Genomic DNA, 21,404 nt, shown 5'->3' with positions numbered 1-21,404 from the left:
AATGATTACTTCCCTTTTGGAAATTGAATATTTGTGAAAGCAGAGCTACAATCTCCCGTACAAGTAAGTTTTCTGGCTTCGGGTTTCTTTAAATGTTTGCGAATTTTAATATTATTACTAGATTAACTTTTATTCTTATTCTTCTTTTCCATAGTGTCCTACTTTTTATTCCCACATTTCTCAAATATTTTCAAAGAGCAGCATACTACATTTTCGCTAAAAGAAATTTGACCTGATATTTGGAGATTTGAAACATTTCGTTCTGCTCTGATAAATTTCAAAGCCTTTCTTAATGCAGCGTTGAAATGATACAACAAATAAAATAGGGCAACATTTAGGAAAATCCTCACATTGATGGTATGTTAATGTTAATGCGGTTTTTATCGTGAACTATTGATGTACACTTTATTAATTATTAATATAGGTTTATGCGGTTAGAGTATGCAAATACCCTATGCGTAATGCTTGGGATCGTGGTTAGACGGAAAATTAAAAAAAAAATTCCATGTAATTTACGCAAAAAAAATATTTTTATTAAAACCTTAACAATGGTTCACACATGTATGACATTTGAGATTTGGCATTTTCTTGAAATTTAATATATTAGAAACGTTCGGATAAGGAATCTTGCTTAAAAATGTTGTATGGTACTGTTCGTTAACAGAGTTATCCGAGTGCGCAAATCAAGCTTAACATTTCCCTCATAAAATGAGCTTGGCAACATCATGAAGAGGATTTCTTTATTTACTATATAAGTAATATGACTAAGTAGGTATAATAATAAATATTCTCGTGCTAATTAAATGAAAACGGCCAAAAAATAAATACTCGAATACTCTTATCTTACTCGTAAATAACATGCTTGTGATTGAAGTGGATTATTATGCTGTTTAAGCAATTTCTTATCGTAAAATATCAACACTCACTATAATGAAGACTACTTAATTATATATTATTATATATATATATTATATTAAATATATATATGCAATATAAAAATATAAATTTATTACGTATACGCATTGAGTGCAGCGGGAATTTGAGGTTGAAGACTGTTCATCGACATTGTTTGTTGAATCACGTTTTGCCAGCACGTTTCTAGCACTCCAGAGTTGACTGTTCTTCAATTTTTTAGCTGTGCCAATTTTCGAATTTGTTATCTAATTAATTGTAATTATTTTGGGCTCTTGCTTTGAGCACAGTTCAAGCTGCAGGTTCAGGGCATGGTTGACTACATGTGTGAAAGTAAATAACTCAATAATAATACTTAAATATGACCATATTTTATTATAGCACTTATGACTATAGGTGCTTGTGGAAATTTTTCTGTCTGCCCACATCGACCCACTGTGAAAGCTGTTTTTTTTATTGGCTTTGCAACCTTTATTTTGATGTGCGATATTTGGGCTCTGACTGACTCTTGATTCCCAATTTTGCAAGGCATGTATGTACAAAATTGTACGTCAAATTGATAATTACAAAACGTAATACATATTTTGGATATACTCGCATAAAAGCCGCTGCTAGAGTTCAAACACAACACAATCGGGCACATGGAACGTCAATACTTCGATTTACATACAGCTCAATTGTTTTATTTCCTTATTTACAACACCTTACTATACTTGTTTTGCTTTGGAACCACTTGACGTATACGTGATTTTCAGCATGCTTCCCATTCTCAGTAGCTAACTTCGTAAAATATTTTACGGAGTTGGTTGAGGAAGTTGAACTCAATATCAATATGGATATAACGTGATCTTTATTAATAAAACTGATTAAGAGTGCAACGATTTTGTCGCGATTTTACATTAAAAAATTTACCATTCAGCTAATGATATTATGTTCACATTGAGGTTGTGTTTTCATGATAATACGACTGACCGCCCTCTGCCACTGCAGCAGCGCGTTTTCTCTGCAGAATTAATCTTCCTATTTTGTACAGACTCCAAATAGCGCCCAGCAGTAACACCACCATAATCATTGGTTGCAGCACTGGTAGTGCGTTTACGTTAAAGTAAAGGACGAAAAGTACCTTAAAGGGTAGTTCAGCCATTTCCTAAAAATATTATTATATTAGTATTGCGAAATACTGATTGGCAAGCCAAAATTACTTACAAAGTCGTACCAAAATCTCGGTACAATCTTATTATCCAAGTTCCTGTTACAAGTAGGCATGATGGTGTTCGACTGGAAACGAAGCCTTTCAATGATCGGTATACCCATCATGGGTTCCAACAGGATAAAAGCTTCGTGCTCTGTAGCATTGGGTTTAAGGCCCTCGAAATACTTTGACCAATTATAGCTGCTGCCATAGAAGTGTGGTGCCGAGAATGCCAAAGGAACATCCTCTTTATGCCAATGAAGAAATGTTAAGCAACAATTGAATAGACGACAGCAGAACTCTAGATAGATCTTTCACTCACCGTCCAACAAACACTTCGGTACATTAAACATGCCCTTGGGCAATCGCACGCCATTTGTTTCAGATAAGCAATCAGGCGCTGTCTCATTGGGCCGCAGGAGCAGATACCTATAACATTTAAGACCTTCTAGCATCACCTTCCGTTGATAATGAAGTGGGATAACTCGACACAATTCTCTTGCGAAGATATTCAGCGAGGTGTTCTTTGTGATGAAGGGTGGAAAGAGTGAATTGTCAAATGCTCCTTGCACATTGATAGGACAACCTTCATTGAAAGTTGCCCCATTTTTCGTCTTAATCGAGTGCTCTCCGTTGAGAGTTAGTATGCGAAAGAAATTTTCCATTCCATGCTTCGGGCCAATGTTGACTGTAAAATCCTCCTCTTTCTTCTTAAATATCTAAATGATACAAAAAAGAGAGAATACTAAAAAAACTGCGGTCCGCCTTTTCAAACTATCGCTCTGAATCATAACTGAATCATAATATAATATAACATAAGATCAATCTTTCATGCTTATACACGTTAAACATAGGGTAGAAGGGTGTTATAACTTTGTGCATACAGGAAATGCATATCTATTTGTATGAACACTCAGAAACTAAACAAGTCAGAAAGCTACAGTTGAGTGTGCTCGACTGTGAGATACCCCTTACCCATTTTGAATAAAAGCATACTATTTTCCAAATATACCGAAAATCCTACAAAATACTAAAAACATGCCAAATATTATATTTGGTATATCGATATAGTACCACATTCAAAATAAACCATAGACGGCACAACATACCAGATTGTCAGCCAAAGCAACTCTAGCTCTAGCTTGTTATTCGATTTTTGTTGTGACAAAAAACGCCTACTGCAATCGGGTCTTAATTGCATAGGCTAACAGTTTGGTATATTATTTGCTCTATGATATTTTTTAATATAATACAATACGATATACCAAATATAGCTCTCTGTATATTTAAAGACTTTTCCAGCATATTAATTTGGTATATTTATAGAATATGGCTCTAATGGAAAATGGGTAGCGTGTATCCCAGAGTCAAGCTCACTCGACTGTAGCTTTCTTTTTTGTTTTATCGCGTGTTAGTTTACTTACATTATTTAGAGGACCAAAGGTGATGTGTAGAAAATCGTAGACGCTGCTGGAAAGAAAAGTCTCATCTTGCCAGCAAAAACACTTTTTGTCGGCCTGTATAATGGTCTTGCTGAGAATGTCCGGGGAAATGCTCTCGTAGGGCATAAAATCGATGTGCAGAAAGCGCTCCTTTTGATATTTCACACTGTCCTTGACGCGATGGAGAATTTTGTTGGAGCTTTTAATATCGTATGTTATAGGACCGATCTGCTGTAGATGTATTTTCTCATCGCGGCCATTGAGATAATTCTCTGCATTCGTCACATTGAAAATGTAAATCTTGAGCTTGCCAAATGGTGAATGCGACCACATGTCCATGGCGAACATAGAATCCTCGAAATTTGTGTTCGCTTTAATCCATTCATGCTGATAACTAAAGCAACAAGAGATCACAAACAAACAAATGGTGAATGCACAGAACGACAACAACGAAGCGATCTTTAACCAGAATCTATTTTCGAACATTATTCCCGTTCAGTCAGATCACTTCTATAAGAGCTGCGAGAAATTTTTATTTCTAAGCATATATTTTAGCATGGCGCGGGCAGCTATTAATAGACAACCTGTCTTTATAAAAACCACAATAAATTATTTATAAATATTATCGTAAAAGTTTATAATATTGCACCTAATACAAGTGTATAACGAATTAGACGCAAATATTTGGAAATTTGAATAAAAAGGGGCAAACAAATGAGTAAGCCACTGTGTGTAATTCTGAGACCTTTCGTCACTCTTTTGTGTATTTAATAATTTTAACAGATTTCCAGTTAAACGGTTGTTAACATTTTCAGCATTTTTTTGTATTTTGCTTTCTAATTATTTGTTTGTAAGATGCTCGAAGCAGTTCTCTAGAATAATATTACGAGTATTACTGCATTGATTAATTTGTAAGTATAAATAAGTCATGTTAAATAAATAATATTGTTCGAAATTTCCCCGTTTTGATTTTGAAATTTATCGGTAATCTAAATTATTTAAATCTATTGTTAGCTATCAGAGTTTTCCGAATGCATATTTCCTGTGAGCTTACATTAAGCTGAATATAGACATCATAAATTGAACATGGTAACAAAATCAAAAGCAATTTTTCTTTATTTATCATTTAAGTAATATGATTAAATACATATATAAATAAATATGAGAGTGCTAATTAAATAAGGCATGGCGGGCATAAAAATAAATACTCGTATTCTCACAAATAACAACAAGAGAGCCAGCATGCTTGTTGTTGATGTGGATGTTGATGCTGTTTTGTAGCAATTTCTTTTCGTAATATTCCATGTGCGAAATCAAATATTTTGGCAGTCACAATTAGGGTGTGAAAATTTGCAAAAAGCGGAAAACAACAACACTCACTATCATATATTATATAAATATAGTCTGAAAATGCATGGTACTCGTATTATAGAAGTTAAGCATATTACGTATACGCACTCAGCGCAACGGAAATTTGAGGACGAAGACAGTTTGCAACTGGTCATCGACATTGTTTGTTCAATCACGTTTCGCCAGCACGTTTTCAGCACTGCAGAGTTGACTGTTCTTCAATTCTTTAGCTGTGCCAAATTTCGAACCTGGTTTCTAATTAATTGCAATTGTTTTGGGCTCTTTCTTTGAGCACAGTTCAAGCCCCAGGTTCAGGGGATTAAGAGCTGCGCCCTCTTTTGTTGACTATACGTGTGAAAGTAAATACGTGTATAATAATAATACTTAAATATCGCCATCTATCATTATAGCACTTTTACGTTAAGTCTATTGCGCAGGACGCGCTTATGGAACGTCAATATTTCCCCTTTCAAATAGCTCAATAGTTTTGTTTCCTTATTTACAACACTTTACGCAACTTGTTTTGCTTTGGAGCTACTTGGCGTATACTTGATTTATAGCATGCTTTTTATACTCAGAATTATTATGTCTTTCAATTCTTGTTCAAGTTAGTGCTAACTTCGTTGTAGAAGTCGGACTCTATAACGATATAACGCGATATTTATTAATAATGTAACGATTTTGTCGCGATATTATAATACAAGTTTTACCATTCAGCTAATAATTAAAATTATAACTTAAATAAAGAACCCACTTTTTATTAAAAAAATGGCTTTAAAGGAAAAGCAAATTAAACCAGTGCCAGTGCAGCTGCAATTTGCTCTTCAGAATTAATCTTTTAATGGCGTCCAGCAGTTGCACGGTCATAGCGATTAACTGCAGCACTGACGTTACGTTAACATTAAGGTGAAGGAGAATACGCATAGCGGTAGTTCACCCATCTCCTAGAAAGGAATTGATCATTGAATTGGGTTTGGACAAAAACTATTGGCCAGCGAATATTACTTACAAAATCAAACAAAAATCTGGGCACGATTTTATTGCTGAGCTTACTCTGTTGATTATTCAAATAATTTCAATTGGGCATGACGGTGTTCGACTGGAAGCGAATCCTCTCCTTGTTTTTTACACCAGGCAAGATGAAAGCTTCATGCTCTTCAGCTTTGGGATTAAAGTCCTCGAAATGGTCCGACCAATTATACTTGCTGCCATAGAAGTGCGGTGCCGAGAAGGCAGTTTGAACTTTTTCAAACCAAGGCACTAGACAAGAAATGGTTGAATGAACACTAGCTGCATTTTATCTTGAACACAATTAGATACATCAAACATGTCCTTGGGCAACGGTTCACTTAACAGTTCTGAAAACATTTCGTTTCCTTGGGCGGCATAAGCTCATAACGGTAGCCATTGAGGCCATGGATAACGCTACATAATTCGTAGGCTATTATATTCAGGGAGGTGAACTGCGTGATGAAGGGCGGAAAGAGTAAATTGTCAAATGCTCTTCCCACATTGATGGGACAACTGGCACTCCGTTGAGAGTCAGTATGCGGAAAAAATTCTTCATACCATGCTTCTCGCCAATGTTGACGGTTTCTCTATTCTTATTTTCCTGAGGGATACAAGAGAGACAGTACTTGTTGATTTTAAGAACTGCAAAACTGCTGTAAGGAGTGAATTATATTTCGCCTCTTTAAAGCTCTTTAAATTTTCACTTCGAATAAAAATATTAAAGATTTCATGTTTTTATCGTGTGCTAATTTCACTCACATTGTTGAGAGAATAAGACATGCTGGTTAAAAAAATCATTGACACTGCTGAGGAGAAAGAGAGTAATGTTTGGGAACACCGGAAAGCATTAAGTGAAATCTATTGAAAATAAATATCCCTGGGTCGCGAAGAAATTGTTTGTTGGTCTGCACAATTGTCTCGCCGAAAATGTCCAGAGAAACGCTTTTGTAGGGCACAAAATTGATTTTCCTTGCGATACGTCACACTGTCCTTGATGCGATTGAGTATTTCGTTGTTGCCAGTGATTTCGTATGTTATGAGACCGATCTGCTGTAGATGTATTTTCTTATCAAAATGTAAATCTTGATATTGCCAAATGGTGAATGAGAATCCTCGAAATTTGTGTTCGCTTTTATCCATTCATGCAGATAACTACAGCGACAAGAGATCACAAACAAACAAATGTTTAGTGCACAGAAAGACAACAGCGAGGCAATCTTTAACCGGAAGCTATATTCGACCATGATTCCTGTTCAGTCAGATCACTACTAAAAGAGCTGCGAGAATCAATTCCAGTGCGTTTGAGTTGTTTAAAGCACTTTACGCACTTTGAGTTCGTTCAAGTCATTTCCTGTTTTAAATAAATTTGGGTTTTACTAGAGTGATTTAATGATTACTTCCCTTTTGGAAATTGAATATTTGTGAAAGCAGAGCTACAATCTCCCGTACAAGTAAGTTTTCTGGCTTCGGGTTTCTTTAAATGTTTGCGAATTTTAATATTATTACTAGATTAACTTTTATTCTTATTCTTCTTTTCCATAGTGTCCTACTTTTTATTCCCACATTTCTCAAATATTTTCAAAGAGCAGCATACTACATTTTCGCTAAAAGAAATTTGACCTGATATTTGGAGATTTGAAACATTTCGTTCTGCTCTGATAAATTTCAAAGCCTTTCTTAATGCAGCGTTGAAATGATACAACAAATAAAATAGGGCAACATTTAGGAAAATCCTCACATTGATGGTATGTTAATGTTAATGCGGTTTTTATCGTGAACTATTGATGTACACTTTATTAATTATTAATATAGGTTTATGCGGTTAGAGTATGCAAATACCCTATGCGAAATGCTTGGGATCGTGGTTAGACGGAAAACTCAAAAAAAAAAATTCCATGTAATTTACGCAAAAAAAAATATTTTTATCAAAACCTTAACAATGGTTCACATTTGAGATTTGGCATTTTCTTGAAATTAAATATATTAGGAACGTTGGGATAAGGAATCTTGCTTAAAAATGTTGTATGGTACTGTTCGTTAACAGAGTTATCCGAGTGCGCAAATCAAGCTTAACATTTCCCTCATAAAATGAGCTTGGCAACATCATGAAGAGGATTTCTTTATTTAATATATAAGTAATATGACTAAGTAGGTATAATAATAAATATTCTCGTACTAATTAAATGAAAATGGCCAAAAAAATAAATACTCGAATACTCTTATCCTACTCGTAAATAACATGCTTGTGATTGAGGTGGATTATTATGCTGTTTAAGCAATTTCTTATCGTAAAATATCAACACTCACTATAATGGAGACTACTTAATTATATATTATTATATATATATATTATATTAAATATATATATGCAATATAAAAATATAAATTTATTACGTATACGCATTGAGTGCAGCGGGAATTTGAGGTTGAAGACTGTTCATCGACATTGTTTGTTGAATCACGTTTTGCCAGCACGTTTCTAGCACTCCAGAGTTGACTGTTCTTCAATTCTTTAGCTGTGTCAAATTTCGAACCTAGTATCTAATTAATTGCAATTGTTTTGGGCTCTTGCTTTGAGCACAGTTCAAGCTGCAGGTTCAGGGCATGGTTGACTACATGTGTGAAAGTAAATAACTCAATAATAATACTAGAATATGACCATATTTTATTATAGCACTTATGACTATAGGTGCTTGTGGAAATTTTTCTGTCTGCCCACAGCGACCCACTGTGAAAGCTGTTTTTTTATTGGCTTTGCAACTTTTATTTTTATGTGCGATATTTGGGCTCTGACTGACTCTTGATTCCCAATTTTGCAAGGCATGTATGTACAAATTGTACGTCAAATTTATAATTACAAAACGTAATACATATTTTGGATATACTCGCATAAAAGCCGCTGCTAGAGTTCAAACACAACACTATCGGGCACATTGCGCAGGACGCGCTTATGAAACGTCAATATTTCGATTTACATACAGCTCAATTGTTTTATTTCCTTATTTACAACACCTTACTATACTTGTTTTGCTTTGGAACCACTTGACGTATACGTGATTTTCAGCATGCTTCCCATTCTCAGTAGCTAACTTCGTAAAATATTTTACGGAGTTGGTTGAGAAAGTTGAACTCAATATTAATGCGGATATAACTTGATCTTTATTAATAAAACTGATTAAGAGTGCAACGATTTTGTCGCGATTTTACATTAAAAAATTTACCATTCAGCTAATGATATTATGTTCACATTGAGGTTGTGTTTTCATGATAATACGACTGACCGCCCTCTGCCACTGCAGCAGCGCGTTTTCTCTGCAGAATTAATCTTCCTATTTTGTACAGACTCCAAATAGCGCCCAGCAGTGACACCACCATAATCATTGGCTGCAGCACTGGCATTGCGCTGACATAAATATAAAGGCCGAAACGTACACTAAACGGCAGTTCAGCCATTTCCTAAAAAGGAACATTAAAATATTATTAGTATTGAGAAATAGTGATTGGCAAGCCAAAATTACTTACAAAGTCGTACCAAAATCTCGGCACAATCATATGTGGTGAATCTGGGAATTTTGAAATCGTATCCGATTTCAAAATGGTGTTCGACTGAAATCGAAGCCTCTCATTGATCGGTATACCAGTCGTGGGTTCCAGCAGGATAAAAGCTTCGTGCTCTTTAGTATTGGGATTGAGGCCCTCGAAATACTTTGACCAATTATAGCTGCTGCCATAGAAGTGTGGTGCCGAGAATGCCAAAGAAACTTCCTCTTTATGCCAAGGATCTGATCAAGAAAATATTGAATAGCAGCTGACAGCAGAACTCTAGATAGATCATTCACTCACCATACAAACACTTCCGTATATTAAACATGCCCTTGGGCAATCGCACGCCATTTGCTTCAGATAAGCAATCAGGCGCTGCCTCATTGGGCCGCAGGAGCAGATACCTATAACATTTAAGACCGTCTTCCATCTCCTCCCGTTGATAATGAAGTGGGACAACTCGACATAATTCGCTGGCGAAGATATTCAGGGAGGTGTTCTTCGTGATGAAGGGCGGAAAGAGTGAATTGTCAAATGCTCCTTGCACATTGATAGGACAACCCTCATTGAAAATTTCCCGATCATTCGTCTTAATCGAGTGCTCTCCGTTGAGAGTCAGTATGCGAAAGAAATTTTCCATTCCATGCTTCGGGCCAATGTTGACTGTAAAATCCTCATCTTTCCTCTCAAATATCTAAATGATACAAAAAAGAGAGAATACTAAAAAAAACTGCGGTCTGCCACTTCAGACTATCACTTTGAATCAGAATGTAAGATCAGTTTTTCATGTTTATACCTACTAAGCATAGGATAGAAGGGTATTTTAGCTTTATGCTTACAGGAAATGTATGTAACAGAAAGAAGCAGGCATCTCTGCCCCCATGAAGTACATATTTATTCTTGATTAGCGTCGACAATCTACATGATTACCTAGTCCGTCTGCCCGTCTGTTCGTCTGTCTGTCATCCCGTTTGAACACTCAGAGAAAGCATTTGTTATTTTTACACGTTGATCAAGTTTGGTTAAAAACTTTACCCAGCCCAATCGAACAGCTACGGTATTTTTGAAGCTAGAATCGAATTTTAGAATATGGTTCTAATGGAAAATGGGTACCGGGTATCGTAGAGCCGGGCTCACTTGACTTTCTAGTTTTATCGCGTGTTATTTCACTCACATTATTTAGAGGACGAAAGATGCTGTGTAGAAAATCGTTGATGCTGCTGGACAAAAAACTAAACCTTTTGTTGAACTGTATAATGGTCTTGCTGAGAATGTCCGGGGAAATGCTCTCGTAGGGCACAAAATCGATGTAACGAAAGCGCTCCTTTTGATATTTCACACTGTCCTTGGCGCGATGGAGTATATAGTTGTAACTTTTAATATCGTATGTTATAGGACCGATCTGCTGTAGATGTATTTTCTCATCGCGGCCATTGAGATAATTCTCTGCATTCGTCACATTGAAAATGTAAATCTTGAGCTTGCCAAATGGTGAATGCTTCCACATGTCCATGGCGAACATGGAATCCTCGAAATCTGTGTTCGCTTTTATCCATTCATGCTGATAACTACAGCAACAAGAGATCACAAACAAACAAATGGTTAATGCACAGAACGACAACAACGAGGCGATCCTTAACCAGAATCTAAATTCGAACATTATTCCCGTTCAGTCAGATCACTTCTATAAGAGCTGCGAGAATCAATTCCAGTGCGTTTGAGTTGTTGAGAGCACTTTACGCGTTTTAGTTCGACCACTCACTGAGCTTTAAGCAATTTTATGTTTTTCTAAAATTTGGGTTTTACTAGATTGATTTCGAGATTACTTCCCCCTTGTGGATTGAATATTTGTGTAACCAGAGCTACGATAAGTGACGCACTTCGAAAACTCCCGCACAAGTAAGTTTTTTTGCTTCGGGTTTTTTATACCCGCTACCCATAGGGTAAGACAGACACACAGACGGACAGGCGGACATGGCTATATCGTCTCGGCTGTTGACGCTGATCAAGAATATATATACTTTATAGGGTCGGAGATGCCTCCTTCTACTTGTTACATACATTTCCTGTCGGCACAAAGTTATAATACCCTTCTACCCTATGGGTAGCGGGTATAGTGAAGCCAGAGGTCCCCAATTTGTAGATATAAAAGGCATTACAGAAGGCAGAACCTAAATATTCGCCTTCTGCTGATTATACGCGTTGTTGATGGTCTTGTAGTTAAATTGTCGACGTATTTTAATGCTTTTGTTAAGACTCAAAAAGGCGAACAGAGGCGGTAGAATCATCACCATGCGCTGCAGTATTTTAGTGTACATCACAAAATGCACAATAAGCGGTAGCTTATCCATTTCCTAGAAAAAGTTATAGCTGAAATTAGAATTCAGATATTTTTAAGTGACAAATACTTACAAAGTCGTACCACAATCTGGGCAGAATCTTATAGCTGAGATGACTCAGCTTATTATCCAAATGGCTTAAGTTGGGCAAGACCATATTTGATTGGAATCGAAGCTGCTACTGGAATTTGCTCGCTCGTAGGTCTTAATTGAGTACTCTCCGTTGAGAGTCTGTATTCGAAAGAAGTTCTCCATTCCACGCTTTGTGCCACTGTTGACGGTAAAGACTTTTTCTCTTTCTTTAGTTGCCTGCAGGATAAAAATAAATATTACTTGTTGATTAAAAGTTTTAAATTCAAACAACTAGAAATGTCCAGTGCGATTGATCTTGTATACCCGTTAGATAAAGGTTTCAAGGGTATCATAACTAACAGAACGAACCCTCCTCTTCTCTTTTCTAATCTCATAAAGTATATATTTTGATCAGTGTCACTTCCAAAAACGAATTACAATCGTATTTTATAAGCTAAAGAACGCACAATATTATAAGCTAAATCAGACTTTCTGATTCTGGATTGCAAAAAGATAAAAAGCTTATGTTATTTAAGAAATTCGGTTGACAATCTTGTATATTTTATATTATATGGTATATTTGGAATGTAGATGTATTGTATATCGATATACGAAATATAGCTTTTGGTGCATTTTCTGTAATGTCTTTTACTATTATAGAAAATATATAGTGGGTATCTCACTATCAAGCAGTCGACTGTTAGTTTATCACGTCCGAAATTTTAAGAATAAATAAATTTCCGTTACAGGTTGAGAAGTAGCATATTAAATTTTCGCTTAATTTGCCAAATCTCTCGAAATTTCACTCACGTTATTAAATGGATCAAAGTTGCTGTGGAGGAAGTCATAGACGCTTCTGAAAGAAAAGAAAGTCTTCGATCGGTTGAGAACAGCCTTATCGTTGAACTGCACAATTGTCTGGTTTAGAATGTCCGGAGAAACACTTCCGTAGGGTAAAAAATGTATATGGCGATAGCGATTCCTGCGATATGTCACACTGTCCTCGGTGCGACTGAAAATATAGTTGAAGCCAATGACATTGTAAGTTATGGGACCAATCTGCTCTAGGCGCACTTTTTTATGGCATCCGCCGAGAAACTCCTCAGAATTCGTCACATTGAAGAGGTAGATCTTGAGCTTGCCAAACGGTGAATTCATCCATATGTCAACGGTTGTCATCGGATCCTTAAACTGAATGTATATTTTCATCAATTCGTACCGAATATTGTAGCCGAATGCAAACACAAGCAAACACAGAAGAGCGATAGCGAAACTATTTTTAAACAAAGAAGTTTTTGGACATTGTTTCGTTTAGTTAAAACACTTTTTAAGGATATGCGTTATTCTATTCCGATTTTTTATTTATTTATTTTTTGTATCAAAATAAATGACGCACTCTAAAACTTCACAAACAAGAAATTTTTTGAACTAGGGGTTTTGCCGAATTTAATTTAACTTTAAACACTAATGTAATTTTTAATTTTAGTTAGGATTTAGATTTTAGATTTCTATCAACTAGGACAAATTGAAAACTTAATTTTTTTAAATTATAATAATTTGCACATTAATCTGACCCAGGAAAGATACATAATTTATTAAAAACTTCATAATTTAGCGTAGCAGAAACGATTTTAATGTCCTCATGTGCCTGATAATCCCGAACCAGAGCCGTTCGTACGTCCTGTCTGTCGTAGATCTCAACCTTATTCTGATGATCTTGGTCAAGATCAAGTCCGTCAGTCACTACCTGAGCGTCGATCACTATAGTGTGATCTGGTCGGAAACCCACCAGGTCCGGCTTATATATCCTGTTCTCTCCCTGCAGACTTGGTTCAGCAATGACAGAGTAACCTCTCGTCTCAAGTCCCCGCTTGAGATAATTAGCTACACTGTTGTGTCTAGCCACCCGCCTCCCATGCGTACGATGACATTTCTGCAGAATGTGGTTTAGTGATTCGGGAGCATCACATCCTGCACGACACTGCCTCTCCAATTCGTTCTTTTGGGAATTTAATCAATTAATGTTTACAAATATTTCTTCCCCATTGTTCCTAGAAAAACCCTCGCACTGATTATAAAAGCTCATAGTTTATGGTGGTGAGGTTTTTATTTGGAACTATTTATAACCTCTATTAATATAATTATATGCAGTACTCCCATTCTGTTATTTGTCCAGCAGTCTTCGCACAATTTATACGATACGTTTGACGGTTTTGATTAGTTAAAATATGACAATTAATTGAAAAACTGCTTTATACTTCTCTTATTCATAAACAAATTAGTTCTTGGAAAATTCGTGAAATTTCGTTATCGCGTACCAGTTTATGTGATAAAATATGGGCGTATTTGGTTACGTAATGTAAGCGATAGTGATTGAAATGTTTTGAAATATTTCATAAACTTCAAATTAATAATTATGTAACAAATGAAAATTCTTATTCAATAACAAAAATTGGAGGCGATAACGATTGCTCGTAGCAACTTTGTGAAACAATGAGATTGGAATTTTTTGGAGGTAATAATAAGTTCGTTTCTATCGTATTAAAAGCATTCTCCGGAAGATATCTTCTCTGCCGATGAATTCTTAAAAGCATGTTTAGACTCCAAATGGCGCCCAACAGCTGCACGATCATCATGATTGGCTGCAGCACTGGCATTGCGTAGGCATTGATGAAAATAATGAAACGTACATTAAATGGCAGTTCATCCATCTCCTAAACAGAAATTGCATATTAAACTTGGATTGAGAAATAGTACTAAGCGAAGATTACTTACAAACTCATACCAAAAATTCGGTACAATCTTATTGCTGAGCCTTTGCGGTCCATTATACATACTTCTTAGATCGGGCAAGATGGTGTTCGACTGAAAGCGAATCCTCTCATTGATCTTTACACCAGTCGTGGGTTCAAGCAAGATGAAAGCTTCATGCTCTTCAGCATTGGGATTGAGGCCCTCGAAATGCTCCGACCAATTATAGCTGCTGCCATAAAAGTGTGGTGCCGAGAAGGCAGTTGGAACTTCTTCAAGCCAAGGCACTAGACAAGAAATGGTTGAATGAACACTGCATTATATATAAAAATTTTAACTCACTGCGCACACAATTTGATATATCAAACATGTCCTTGGGCAACGTCTCGCCGTACGCTTTGGAAAAACATTTCGTCTCCTTGGGCGGCATAATCACATAACGATAGCCATGGAGGCCATGGTGTATCTCCTCGCGTTTATATTGAAATGGAATAACGCTACATAATTGGAAGGCCATAATACTGAGGGAGCTGTTCTTCGTGATGAAAGGCGGAAATAGTGAATTGTCAAATGCTCCTTGTACGTTGATGGCACAATCATCGCTAACAGATGTCCAATCGAATCTCGATATGAGGCGCTCTCCTTTGAAAGTCTGTATGCGAAAGAAATTCTTCATGCCGTGTTTCATGCCGATGTTGACGGTAAAAACCTGATTCATTCTTACTCTGCATTTGTCACATTGAAGAGGTAGATCTTGAGCTTGCCAGATGGTGAATTGATCCATCTGTCCATTGTGAACATAGAATCCTTGAACTTAACATACTCCTTGATCATTTCATACTTATAATTGTAGACACAGGATAACACAAATACATAAATGTTCAGAACACAGAACAACGACAGCGAGGCGATCTTTAACCAGAAGAAATATTTGGTCATGGTTTCCGTTCAGGCAAATTACTTCTAGAGCGAGATTCAATTCCGATGCGTGTGTGTTGTTCAGAATTCCCAGTCCGTTTGAGTTCATTCAATTACCCACAGAACTTTTGGATTGGAAAATTCGGTTTCAGCATCGACTTATCTCTATTTACTTTTCCCCTTTGGGATTAAATATTTGTGTTCACAACAAAACACGTACTTTAAAAATGCATGCGTAAGTAGTTTCGTCAAATGCTTATCGTATTTAATTTGTTTTATCCGATGCCCATAGAAGGGAATTATAACTTTGTGCCAAAAGGAAATGTATTTATTAGTCAAAAAGAGGATTCTCTAGCTCCATAAAACATATATATTGCCAATTGGTATATTTGAAAAGTAGTAGTATATTGACATACAAAATATTTAGTTTGGTACATGATAGTGATAGTTGTGATAATATCTTACTATTTGCTTTTATTAATAAGGGTAGAGGATTTCTCTAAGTCGAGCAATAACGAGAGTTGGTGATAGGGATAAAATTGCAAGTTATGATAAAGTTCCATAGAAATTGAGTATATCGAATATATATTTTTTCTCGGGTAGCCCCCTAAAATTTGTTTGCTTTTAAAATGCGGGAGAGCTGATTTGTCGTCTTTTAGACGTTATAATTTTAATCACTCCGCGTATTTCATGGAAATTTATATTTAAAATAATATACACATTATAAAATGAACCTAGCAACAAAGGAATAGGATTTTCTTTATTTATTATTTGAGAAAAACGATTTAGAAGTAAATATTTATAATAAATATTAGTGTGCTAATGTAATAAGTCAATTTGTGCATAAAAATAAATACTCGAATACTCATATCAAATAAAAACAAAATGCTTGTTTTTCATGTGGATGTTGATGCTGTTTTCAGCATTTCTACTATAGTATTTCATGTGCGAAATCAAATATTTTGGTAGCAAATTCAGAACAACAACAGTTACTATTTAATTATTTGCATAATTGTATGGTGATTTGAAATATAAGCATATTATGTATACGCACTGGCTACAGTGGAGATTGAACGCCAAAGTTAGTTTGCTACTGGTCAACAACTCTGTTTGCTCAATCACGTTTTGCCAGCACGTTTCCAGCACAGCAGCTGCATACATACAAGAGTTGTTGGTTCATCAATTCTTGAGTTGTGTTAAAATTCGAACCACGTATCTAATTAATTGCAATTGCAATTTGGCCTCTTTATTTGAGCAGAGTTCAAGCCTCAGGTTCAGGGGATTAGGTGATCTTTTGTTAACTACAAGTGTGAGAACAAATAACGCTATAAAAATAATTTTTAATTATAACCATATTTTATTATAGCACTTCAACGCTAAGTCTATTATGGAATGTGGAAATTTTTATGTCTACCCACAGCGACCCACAATGAAAGCTGTTTTTTATTGACATTGCATTGGATTGTGCCCTTTTAAGAGATATGGGTTCTGGCCTGACTCAATTCATACGCTCATATTTGGGATAACAAACATTTGCAAGGCGTGTAAAAAATTTCACGTCTAATAGATAATTACAAAACGCTCGAAATCCGGAGCGCAAAACTCACAATGTTGTGCAAATGCCTAGCTGATAATAAATATTACACATAGATATAGTACACATATTTAAAAACACTTATTGTTTTGCCGAAGCACAAACACTACACTATCATACATCGGACCACATTGCGCAGGACGCACACAATGTGGTTGTAACAGATAATTGTTGATCTTCCCTAGTTACAGCATTCATACAGCTTGTTTATTTTGGAACTACTGAGCGTATACGTGATTCTAGACATGCAATTAATTTCTCAATAGCTTAAATCTTATACAAGTTTGTCTAGTATCTTCGGTTACTAATTCTAATGTGGATTGCGTAGACATTTATCATCACATGAGTTCATAGCTCGTCAACAAATTATTGTGACTGGTTTCAGTCTTCAACTGCGTCATAAGTGATTTGTCAGGCATTTAGTATTAATTTGGAAATTCCCTACGTCTTTCCATATTAAATTAATTACTCGGCCATCTATGCCAGGTATTCAGTAGACAACAGACAATTAGATATAACAATTAAACACGATTTCCTAATGAAAACAATCAATATAATTGTAATCTTATCAGACTAAAGGATAATTAACATTCTGGACAAAGTTCTTTTTATATTCATTTCTTTTTCAACAAGAGCTGTCCTTTTGGTTTCAGTTTGTTCTGTATGATGCGCTGCTTCTCAGCCTTGGCTTCAGACTTAAGGCGCTCGTGACGCGCCTTAGCAAACTCCAGTTCGCTGCTCAACTCCACAATCTTGGCAGCCACTTCTTGCTGCTTCAACAGGCGTTTCTTCTGATTAGACTGCAAGCAAGCAAATAAAATTAGGTTTTACAGAATTAGGTAGATAGAGTTAATAGTAGTTACACCCAACGGCGTCGCCCTGCCATCAAGATAAGTGTAGTCAGGTAAATTAGTGAGTGGACCGAAAGCATTCGGGTTCTCTGTTAGTCCTCGATCTGCACGCCACTTTTGGTCAATGAAACGTGAGGCGCTGACAGCGATATGTCGCTGAGCTGCAATTAGACAAAAACAGCACTTGCCTTGAATGAAATGTAATGCTGGGATAGCAGTTCAACACTTACCTGTAACTGTGTTTGCAGTTGTTAAACAGAGTCGGCTTATTTGCAACATATTTTTTGTTTTTCTTTTACCGAAACACCGTTCACATAACTTGTGTGCGGTTTAATTCCGAACAAGTTCACTCCAAGAGTGGAACTATTGTGCTTGTTCAACTATCGGATCCAGTTGTTTAGTGCTAAGCAAAGCCAATTGGTTATCTTAATTTTTACAATTTACTAATTCAATTTAACTAATCGTTGTAGATAAAAAAACAAATTAATGTTAATTAATAGCTCGACAAATCTCGAAAAATATTAAATGACAGTTAAAAAAGTTCATCTCTAGCACAGCTGTTGAGCTCGATAAGTAGATTCATCGATATAACCTGTAACTTTTATCGGCATAGCCAATTGTACTGATAGTGAAAAAATTATTAATTAATTTATTAAACGAGTTTTCGAAACCCTTTATAAGTGAAAGAAATAGTTTACAAAGAAAATGTCAAGCAAATCAAACACAGTTGAACGCAACGCCAACGGCTCTGCTAAGTCTTCGTCTCTGAAAGAAATTTGTGCGCGGGCCTTGACCAAATCAGAATGGGAAGACAAGGTGACGAAGAGAGCAAAGAACAGCGCGTGTTTTTTTTTGTGCTAGCTGCAAGTTAATGCAATTTTAATTTTGATTGCAGGATGAGTTTCTTGATGTGATTTATTGGGCTCGTCAGGTCTTTGGCATCCTACTCGGCATCATTTGGGGAATTGTGCCGCTCAAAGGTTTCCTGGGCCTTGTGTTGTGAGTTATGAGCTAAACTAAATATAGAATTAGACTTAGTACAGCTTCTTTTTCGACGTTCATTTACAGATTTGCCGGCATCAGCTGCGGCGTTGTATATCTGTATGCCATCAACTTTCAGAACGTGGACGAGGATGCATACGGCGGAGCATGGGAACTGGTAAAGGAGGGCTTTATGACATCGTTTGCCGGCTTTTTAGTGACGTGGATCATCTTTTACACCGGCCTGCACTACGATTCCATAATGGCGGCCAAACCCACATAATACTAACATATTCAGAGAATGCGCGCATACGCGCACTGCATTGAGAAAAAGCAATTATTTTATAATTCCAAGAGTCCAAAATGCTATTCCCGCAACAGTTTGTTTGCAGCGCCAAAGCATAACACACACACCCCATATTTTGTCCGTATAACGAGTAGATTGTTAAATTTGTAGCCAATTATTTTTGATTAGTACCGAATCGATGTTTGCATTTCATTTCAAATATTTACATTTTGTTTTCACTGGTTGTATTTGAGCATGTGATTTTTCTGTGAAAAATTGCAAATCAGCAACCTGTTGAAAACGAAGGACGAGTTCTATAAAGAAAATTCAGAAAATACATTGATTTTTTGTTTGTTTTTTATTAACATATTGTTCTACGTTTAAATTTGACCTGCGAGACCAAACTACTAGTAATCCATGGCCACCGACGGCGGGTTGGTATCTCCGTTGCCATTTCCATTGCCATGTCCATTTTGAGCTAGTTCATGTTGAAATTTACTGGGCAGTTGGCCACTCTGCAGGATCTGTGACAAGCGTTCCACTTCCGCTAACGAACTGGCGCGTTTAATTGCCTCGCGTATCCGCTGCATATCCTCGGGATTGGCAAACCGGCCGCCGCCTTCTGTCCCTCCTTTGCCATTCGCGGCCTCGGCTGCTAGGGCCGCAGCGGCGCTTAATTTGGATTTCTTTGACACCTCTTTGAGCATTTCCTTGCCCTGCTTGGACCGGAAGAATTCCTGTGCCGCCTGTCGATCTTTTTGCTTGATCTTTCGGAAATCTAGCAAACGCAACTGTGGAAACTTAAATGCCATATACTCGCGGTAATTAGGTTTCGTCGACACCGGATTGATTAGGAGACATATCGTCTCGAGCTTTTTGAATCCTGTCAGTGGCTCCAAATCGCTCAGTTCCTGCAAATTGTTTCCAGTCAGTATGAGAGAGTTAAGATTCGGCGCGACTTCTTCGAGGCCATCGCTGATGCGCAAGATGCGATTGTTGTTTAGCAGCAGGCACTTGAGCCGTGGCAAATGTGGCAGATTGTCTAGTTTACGCAAATCGTTGTCCGACAAATCAATTGTGTCAAACTGGTCTAGAGTAGCGCCCAAATTTTCGATTTGTGGAATCTTATAGCCGCGCAAATCCAGTTCACGCTCACGGCATGGATTTATGTATTGCATGGACTGGTTTATTAACTCCGGCGTTAGCTTAACCATCTTGACAGGGCAGGAATTAAGCTGTTTACAATAACGATTTGTGGTGGAACCTTATTGTTTTTCTTTTTTCACACAATTTTACAAAAAATACAGCTAAAGCCGACGCGTTTTGCAGACAAGATGTGACCAGATTTGAAAAACATGAAAATACAAGCATGCATACCACTGATACACCTATCGATATCTGCGTAGCTAGTGTTGGGTAGTGCAAAAATTTAAAATAAAATGTTCGCTTTCGCAAATATGTATTTTTGATTCGATTTTTATTTGAATTTCAATACATTACAATGAAGTTTCAAGTGCTTAACTTTAATGAACACGTTACAATTATTCGTTTTATTCGTCCTTGAATTAAATGGCAAGCTACATATTTGAGCCAACTATAGGGGGAATCGGTTAACACACGTAAACTTTAAGTGTGTGTTTGGTGTGGTTCGGTGGTGGACTGGGTCAAATATTTAAATATTTGTTGTTAATAAACATTGTTGTTGTATCAAACGTGCAAACTACTTGTGTTCAATTCTACATTTTTCGTATTTATCTTTTTTTGTCGTTTCACAAGTCAAATGTAATTGTTACTGTAATATATTAAATGCATTTTTTAGTAATTATTTTTTTGTCTAAGTTGCTTAGAGTAATTTGTTAACTTTTTCGAAATAAAAACCAAACGAAAATTCTCAAAATGTAAACAGATTGTCAGTTGATCGAGTAAATAAAATGTTTGATATTTAATCAAAAATAAGAACCATAAATACACATTACATTTGGAAGCAGTTATAAAAAATATTATATTTCATTTAAATTTGTTTATTTAATTAGTTTAGGCCATTAAAGTAGTGTTTTTGTTATGCACGCAATCGATTAACATAAGTGTTTATTAAGAATATTTATTGCGTTCGCTTCGATAGTTTGTTGCTGTTTTTTTTTTAGATTTTTAGATTTTCAATA

The 21,404-nt window shown here is 36.2% G+C and overlaps 8 protein-coding genes across 8 annotated transcripts; 1 reads left to right on the top strand and 7 right to left on the bottom strand.

The window, feature by feature from the left end:
* Window positions 1-1,754: 1,754 nt before the first annotated feature.
* Window positions 1,755-2,418, bottom strand: LOC133840006 (sensory neuron membrane protein 2-like; the record flags this gene model as incomplete). The annotated part of the gene is made up of 2 exons (XM_062271659.1): window positions 1,755-2,059; window positions 2,119-2,418. Coding segments are annotated over 2 exons (513 nt in total), but the record flags the coding sequence as incomplete, so codon positions are not given.
* On the bottom strand, window positions 2,414-4,060 carry LOC133841068 (uncharacterized). The gene is made up of 2 exons (XM_062273332.1): window positions 3,529-4,060; window positions 2,414-2,823 (listed from the first exon to the last, which is right to left on the bottom strand). Exons 1-2 carry the CDS (start codon window positions 4,030-4,032, stop codon window positions 2,419-2,421), a joined length of 909 nt encoding a protein of 302 aa, XP_062129316.1. The 5' UTR covers window positions 4,033-4,060; the 3' UTR covers window positions 2,414-2,418.
* A 4,998-nt stretch (window positions 4,061-9,058) lies between these two features.
* LOC133841065 (sensory neuron membrane protein 1-like) lies at window positions 9,059-11,218 on the bottom strand. Its single transcript, XM_062273328.1, has 4 exons — window positions 10,625-11,218; window positions 9,751-10,144; window positions 9,430-9,689; window positions 9,059-9,363 (listed from the first exon to the last, which is right to left on the bottom strand). The coding sequence occupies exons 1-4, from the start codon at window positions 11,108-11,110 to the stop codon at window positions 9,151-9,153; spliced, it is 1,353 nt and encodes a 450-aa protein (XP_062129312.1). The 5' UTR covers window positions 11,111-11,218; the 3' UTR covers window positions 9,059-9,150.
* Window positions 11,219-11,957: 739 nt separating this feature from the next.
* LOC133840005 (uncharacterized) lies at window positions 11,958-13,067 on the bottom strand (the record flags this gene model as incomplete). Its single annotated transcript, XM_062271658.1, has 2 exons — window positions 12,672-13,067; window positions 11,958-12,098 (listed from the first exon to the last, which is right to left on the bottom strand). Coding segments are annotated over exons 1-2 (510 nt in total), but the record flags the coding sequence as incomplete, so codon positions are not given.
* A 362-nt stretch (window positions 13,068-13,429) lies between these two features.
* Window positions 13,430-15,328, bottom strand: LOC133843617 (scavenger receptor class B member 1-like). Its single transcript, XM_062277246.1, has 3 exons — window positions 14,955-15,328; window positions 14,637-14,899; window positions 13,430-14,575 (listed from the first exon to the last, which is right to left on the bottom strand). Exons 1-3 carry the CDS (start codon window positions 15,298-15,300, stop codon window positions 14,297-14,299), a joined length of 888 nt encoding a protein of 295 aa, XP_062133230.1. The 5' UTR covers window positions 15,301-15,328; the 3' UTR covers window positions 13,430-14,296.
* A 2,327-nt stretch (window positions 15,329-17,655) lies between these two features.
* On the bottom strand, window positions 17,656-18,446 carry LOC133844614 (large ribosomal subunit protein mL52). Its single transcript, XM_062278690.1, has 3 exons — window positions 18,206-18,446; window positions 17,988-18,136; window positions 17,656-17,924 (listed from the first exon to the last, which is right to left on the bottom strand). The coding sequence occupies exons 1-3, from the start codon at window positions 18,252-18,254 to the stop codon at window positions 17,739-17,741; spliced, it is 384 nt and encodes a 127-aa protein (XP_062134674.1). The 5' UTR covers window positions 18,255-18,446; the 3' UTR covers window positions 17,656-17,738.
* A 113-nt stretch (window positions 18,447-18,559) lies between these two features.
* LOC133844613 (GEL complex subunit OPTI) lies at window positions 18,560-19,579 on the top strand. The gene is made up of 3 exons (XM_062278688.1): window positions 18,560-18,791; window positions 18,871-18,974; window positions 19,044-19,579. The coding sequence occupies exons 1-3, from the start codon at window positions 18,681-18,683 to the stop codon at window positions 19,237-19,239; spliced, it is 411 nt and encodes a 136-aa protein (XP_062134672.1). The 5' UTR covers window positions 18,560-18,680; the 3' UTR covers window positions 19,240-19,579.
* Window positions 19,183-20,595, bottom strand: LOC133844612 (probable U2 small nuclear ribonucleoprotein A'). Its single transcript, XM_062278687.1, has one exon. It carries the CDS (start codon window positions 20,454-20,456, stop codon window positions 19,650-19,652), a length of 807 nt encoding a protein of 268 aa, XP_062134671.1. The 5' UTR covers window positions 20,457-20,595; the 3' UTR covers window positions 19,183-19,649.
* Window positions 20,596-21,404: the final 809 nt, after the last annotated feature.

This window comes from Drosophila sulfurigaster, chromosome 3 (assembly GCF_023558435.1).
Source record: "Drosophila sulfurigaster albostrigata strain 15112-1811.04 chromosome 3, ASM2355843v2, whole genome shotgun sequence".
In the NCBI taxonomy this organism is placed as follows: Eukaryota; Metazoa; Arthropoda; class Insecta; order Diptera; family Drosophilidae; genus Drosophila; species Drosophila sulfurigaster.
Note: the sequence above shows the minus strand (reverse complement) of the source record. Positions and strands in the feature narration are given on the sequence as shown.

Coding starts and splice junctions, on each gene's coding strand:
- LOC133841068 (XM_062273332.1), bottom strand. CDS start 4,032: ATGTTCGAAAATAGATTCTGGTTAAAGATCGCTTCGTTGTTGTCGTTC. Junction 2,824..3,528: donor CCTTTGGTCCTCTAAATAAT/GTAAGTAAACTA, acceptor TGTATCATTTAG/ATATTTAAGAAGAAAGAGGA.
- LOC133841065 (XM_062273328.1), bottom strand. CDS start 11,110: ATGTTCGAATTTAGATTCTGGTTAAGGATCGCCTCGTTGTTGTCGTTC. Junction 10,145..10,624: donor TCTTTCGTCCTCTAAATAAT/GTGAGTGAAATA, acceptor TGTATCATTTAG/ATATTTGAGAGGAAAGATGA. Junction 9,364..9,429: donor CGAGATTTTGGTACGACTTT/GTAAGTAATTTT, acceptor GTTCCTTTTTAG/GAAATGGCTGAACTGCCGTT.
- LOC133843617 (XM_062277246.1), bottom strand. CDS start 15,300: ATGAAACACGGCATGAAGAATTTCTTTCGCATACAGACTTTCAAAGGA. Junction 14,900..14,954: donor TATATCAAATTGTGTGCGCA/GTGAGTTAAAAT, acceptor TTTCTTGTCTAG/TGCCTTGGCTTGAAGAAGTT. Junction 14,576..14,636: donor CGAATTTTTGGTATGAGTTT/GTAAGTAATCTT, acceptor ATTTCTGTTTAG/GAGATGGATGAACTGCCATT.
- LOC133844614 (XM_062278690.1), bottom strand. CDS start 18,254: ATGTTGCAAATAAGCCGACTCTGTTTAACAACTGCAAACACAGTTACA. Junction 18,137..18,205: donor AACTGCAAACACAGTTACAG/GTAAGTGTTGAA, acceptor GTCTAATTGCAG/CTCAGCGACATATCGCTGTC. Junction 17,925..17,987: donor GCAGGGCGACGCCGTTGGGT/GTAACTACTATT, acceptor GCTTGCTTGCAG/TCTAATCAGAAGAAACGCCT.
- LOC133844613 (XM_062278688.1), top strand. CDS start 18,681: ATGTCAAGCAAATCAAACACAGTTGAACGCAACGCCAACGGCTCTGCT. Junction 18,792..18,870: donor AATCAGAATGGGAAGACAAG/GTGACGAAGAGA, acceptor TTTTGATTGCAG/GATGAGTTTCTTGATGTGAT. Junction 18,975..19,043: donor GGTTTCCTGGGCCTTGTGTT/GTGAGTTATGAG, acceptor GTTCATTTACAG/ATTTGCCGGCATCAGCTGCG.
- LOC133844612 (XM_062278687.1), bottom strand. CDS start 20,456: ATGGTTAAGCTAACGCCGGAGTTAATAAACCAGTCCATGCAATACATA.